This window comes from Castanea sativa, chromosome 8 (genome assembly GCF_040712315.1).
Source record: "Castanea sativa cultivar Marrone di Chiusa Pesio chromosome 8, ASM4071231v1".
NCBI classification, from domain to species: Eukaryota; Viridiplantae; Streptophyta; class Magnoliopsida; order Fagales; family Fagaceae; genus Castanea; species Castanea sativa.
The window spans coordinates 55,163,009-55,167,273 of NC_134020.1; the positions used below are offsets into that span (position 1 = coordinate 55,163,009).

Consider the following 4,265-nt stretch of genomic DNA (forward strand, 5'->3'; position numbering starts at 1 on the left):
ATTCATTTTAAATTTTAATGTGCAAACCAATAAATTAATAATAATAAGTGTTCTTAAAAAAAAAAAACAGATCATAATAAAATAATACTACAACAAAAAAATCAAGAAAAAAAAAAACTTATACAACTAATGGTTTGTCCACACAATTTATTTTGATCATATGATTCTTTTGAAATATTTGTACAATTTAACTGTATCTTTTGAAAAATGTCTAAAATATTATTTAACAGACTATCAAATACATTTCAATTTGTGTAGTTAGAGCACTCGTTAACAAAAATTATAAAAAAAAAATATTATTTTTAATAGATATTAAGTAAACCTTAACTTGTGTACTTAGAGTGTGTTTGGATACTGCTTATTTTGTTGAAAACTGAAAACTAAAAATATTGTAGCAAAATAATTTTTAAATGTGTGAATAATACAATACAGCTCATAAATCAAAATCTCTTATATTAAGGTGGACTTCAAGTGTGTGTGTTTCTCAAAAAAAAAAAAAAGTAGACTTCACGTGTGGATCATACATATGAGATCCATATTTATGTGAGAAAAAGATGTATACGAAGTACGTATACCAAAATATTCTCCTCAATAATAGTACTTGTTTTGAAATATGATATTTTCAAATTTTACATCATTTATTTTTAATGTCCGTTTTATAAAATTCATTTTTGTAAAAAAATATCATTTAATTTATTGTCTTTCAAATCTATCCTTCTTAATCTAAACTCACATAAAAGATATTGAAAAAGAAGTATTGAAGTTTTAAATATAAAGTCAGAGTAAATTATGAATTCTTTTCGTAAATAGTTAAAAGTAAGGTTTTTTTACAAGCTTATTAGTTTTAAAAACTTTAATAGAAAAAGAGCTACAGTTGTTCTTTTTTATTAAAAGCTCTAAATAAAGCAGAAAAAAAAAGAAAAAAAAAAGAACAACTGTAGCTCTTTTTCTATTAAAGTTTTTAAAACCAATAAGCTTTGTGCAATATAGTGAACTTGGGCTGGGGTTTTGGTCTACACGTAGAAATCACTCCAAACCTCGCTTTTCTAGCTGTGGCCTCAATTGTTTCCTTGCTTGTGGAATGGGTTTTTAGGATTGCCCACTTTTCCAAAGTCAGCAAAGCAAGTAATGAATTCGGACGCTTCAATAGCAAAATTTCCACAACTCTCTCTCTTTCTCTCTTTCTCTCTCTCCATATTTTAATTCCCAAAAACCTAAAGGCTATGGTTAGGTGTAGAATTTTAAGTCCAGTACTTGACCATACTTAACCAAAGCCACATGCACACAGACAAAAAAATAAAAGCCCTCTGGAATATAAAATGCAACTAATTGTAATTGGTACGACCTTTATTGAGATGTGGAAGATGCTTATGGTTATCGTTTAAGGGCATTGTAGTATTTAATTCTTCTTTTTGACAGGTGTAGTATTTAATTCTCTGACTTTGAAGGGATCCAAATGATGAAACATTTTACATTGCATTAATTGGTAGGTAGTATATTCAGAGTAATACTAAAGCAAATATATAAAAATTAAGGGAAATACTAACGGGTACCTTTAGGGTAATATATGACTAACAACCTATTTAAAGAAAGTTCTTATAAAAAAAAAAAATAATAATATTAATGTTTTGACAGTGTTTTTCATTTTTCATAAAAGTTGTGTCAAAACTTTCTTAAAATAGATTGTTAACCATTGTTCTAAGGACACTCGTTAGCATGACCCATTAATGCGACATCAATCATTTTTTATTTATGTTATTGACTTGACATCAATCTTATTAATTATTACATTATTTCATAAACTTTGTGTAGTAAAAATTAATATTAATTTTAGCATTTTACAGATAGTTCTCCTGCTCTTTTCATGGAGCTTAGTAGCCTAATAATTTTGACTCAGCAGTGTATAATGTAAATTCATAGACGAAATATAGGGCTGCCTAATGAGAAAACAAGTAGTGGATTTATTGAGTCTTTCAAAATGCATTTGATGGGGTATGCAAAACAGTTGTCAAGATCCAAGACAGCATTGTTACACATTGACTTCCAACTAATGTAGGGCTGCTTGAAAGAGAAGTAATTAGCATTCTCTTTCTTTTACGCATTTGTTTTAAGGATGGGACAGAAGTATAATCGAAGAGTTAATCAACTAAAATTGGGCCAACTTTTGTCACTTTAGAAGATAATTCATGAAAACTTGTTGCAATAATGATCATTATTATTTATTAGGTTCTTATAATTATCAAAGGAAATCATCATTAGGATTCATATTTGTTCCTCATAAAGGAACATCACCTGTGAAAATGAAAGGGGAACCAAGTTCCATAAATATGCGATATTCTAAGCATCAAGATCATGGTTGCACTTAGCCACTTACAAATTGTCATGATCTAGTTCATTCTAGCTTGACACTACAATTACCAGTGAATCGAGTTATGAAGTCCAAGTTACAAAAAATAAAAGTATTTAACTATGATTGTGGACATACAAAAGCATCAAATTGTGTAAGAGCTCCCCACCTCACATATAGATATAATCCATAAGAAATCAAATTCAAATCTCTGTTTTTGGAAGGAGGAGACATAAACCAATGAGTTACGCTATACAGGAACAATACAATCACAAATTCAATTTAAGAGTGAGGATTTCAAGTGAAAAACTTGTATTTCGAATTAGACCTATGTAATGTTATTTGCCATGATTTTACCAATAATTCAGGTTCAATGAAGTAAAAATTTGTCAATGATTTCTAGTTTCAACTCCAAAACTTTACATAGCTAATTTAGGCATTTGATAGTCTCTTAAGTCTTTAGCTTTAGATGGACCTGTAACTTTTTTTTTTTTTATAAAAAAAAAAATCTTTTTTGTCACAAGAGTAAGGTTCAGCAGAGTAGGGTTCACGTTTGTCCTATTTGTTTTCTTTGTATGACTCGGTATATGCACCACAACCACAGTATGTGCAATTACTGTAATGCTCCCTTATACATACACATTATTACAATAAGTTTAGCCAAAGTATATACTTATTCTAGTGAGACTTCAGGACCAAGTTTCAATACGCATGTTGGACAAATGTGCCCACTTGGAGATCGCAATTAAGTCGTTTAAAAGTTCATTAGTAGATAGGACTTTATTTTCCTATCCTTCCTATATCACTTGGCCCTTGGTTCTTACTTTGAGTAAGGACAGAACACCTAATAAAAGTCTTATAATATCAACTCTCCCACTCTACTTACCCACTTCATTTGCTCTCTCACCCCTCCTTTCCCTTCATGCCATGGCAACAAACTCAAACCAAGTTCTACTCTCCACCCTCTTCTTGGCCTTAATCTTTCTCAATTTTCCGGCAGCCATAAGGCCCGACAACGCGTGCCCGTATCCGTGTTATCCCCCGCCCACCGGCCCTGGCAACACCCCGACAACTCCGGTGGCCACAACAGCGCCGCCACCCCCATCACAAATAGAGTCGTACCCACCTCCAGCTGGATACAACCCTACTACACCACCAGGGAATTTTCCATATTACACTCCACCACCACCTTCCGGTTCTAATTTACTTGGTGCCCCTCCCCCTCCTGACCCTATATTGCCCTACTTCCCATTCTATTTCAAAGAACCTCTTCATGGGGAGGCTCAGTCATCAGCTACTACACTTGGAAGACCAATATGGGTTATGATGGCCATGGCCAATCTTCTTGTTTTTATTTTTCTTTTATCTTCCTATGTATAACTCATTAAAAATTTGGATGTAACTAGTTAAGTTAGCTATTGTTGCCTATGAGTAAGAACTATTTGGCAAAAGTGCACTGGTTACGACTTTTTCATATGAAAAAGAATTGGCTAGAAATAGTTATGTTATATTTTTAGTTGCAGAAATGTGAAGCAATGGTTAAAAACTCAGAGAAGAGCTTTTGATAAAGAGGATGATGGCCCAAGAGCTTGACTTTATTGTTTGGTAATGTAAAGGAATCTAGTGTTTCTTTTATGTGTCTTTCCTACACTTTCTTTTTCTTTTGTCTTAATACTTTTCATTGCGATTTTCTAACCACTCCATCAACTTTTTTGGACCACAATAGGGATTGAATTGTAGCTGGAAACTCCTTGATTCCAGCTCTTGGTATTCTTTATTTTTTTTCCCCTGCCATGGAGGGAACTAAGACAATAAAATTTGGGTACAATTAGAAACTATTTTATTTATAATTAAAAGGGAAAATTACAATTTACCCATTTGTGGTTTTAGTTGAAATTTAAGTTTCTTAAATGTGGTT

At 31.9% G+C, this 4,265-nt stretch overlaps 1 protein-coding gene across 1 annotated transcript; it reads left to right on the forward strand.

Moving 5' to 3' along the window:
• Positions 1 to 3,126: 3,126 nt before the first annotated feature.
• Positions 3,127 to 3,995, forward strand: LOC142606772 (uncharacterized). Its single transcript, XM_075778108.1, has one exon. The coding sequence runs from the start codon at positions 3,275 to 3,277 to the stop codon at positions 3,725 to 3,727; it is 453 nt and encodes a 150-aa protein (XP_075634223.1). The 5' UTR covers positions 3,127 to 3,274; the 3' UTR covers positions 3,728 to 3,995.
• Positions 3,996 to 4,265: the final 270 nt, after the last annotated feature.

What these genes read in the sequence shown, in the direction of transcription:
- LOC142606772 (XM_075778108.1), top strand. Translation starts at nt 3,275, where the DNA reads ATGGCAACAAACTCAAACCAAGTTCTACTCTCCACCCTCTTCTTGGCC.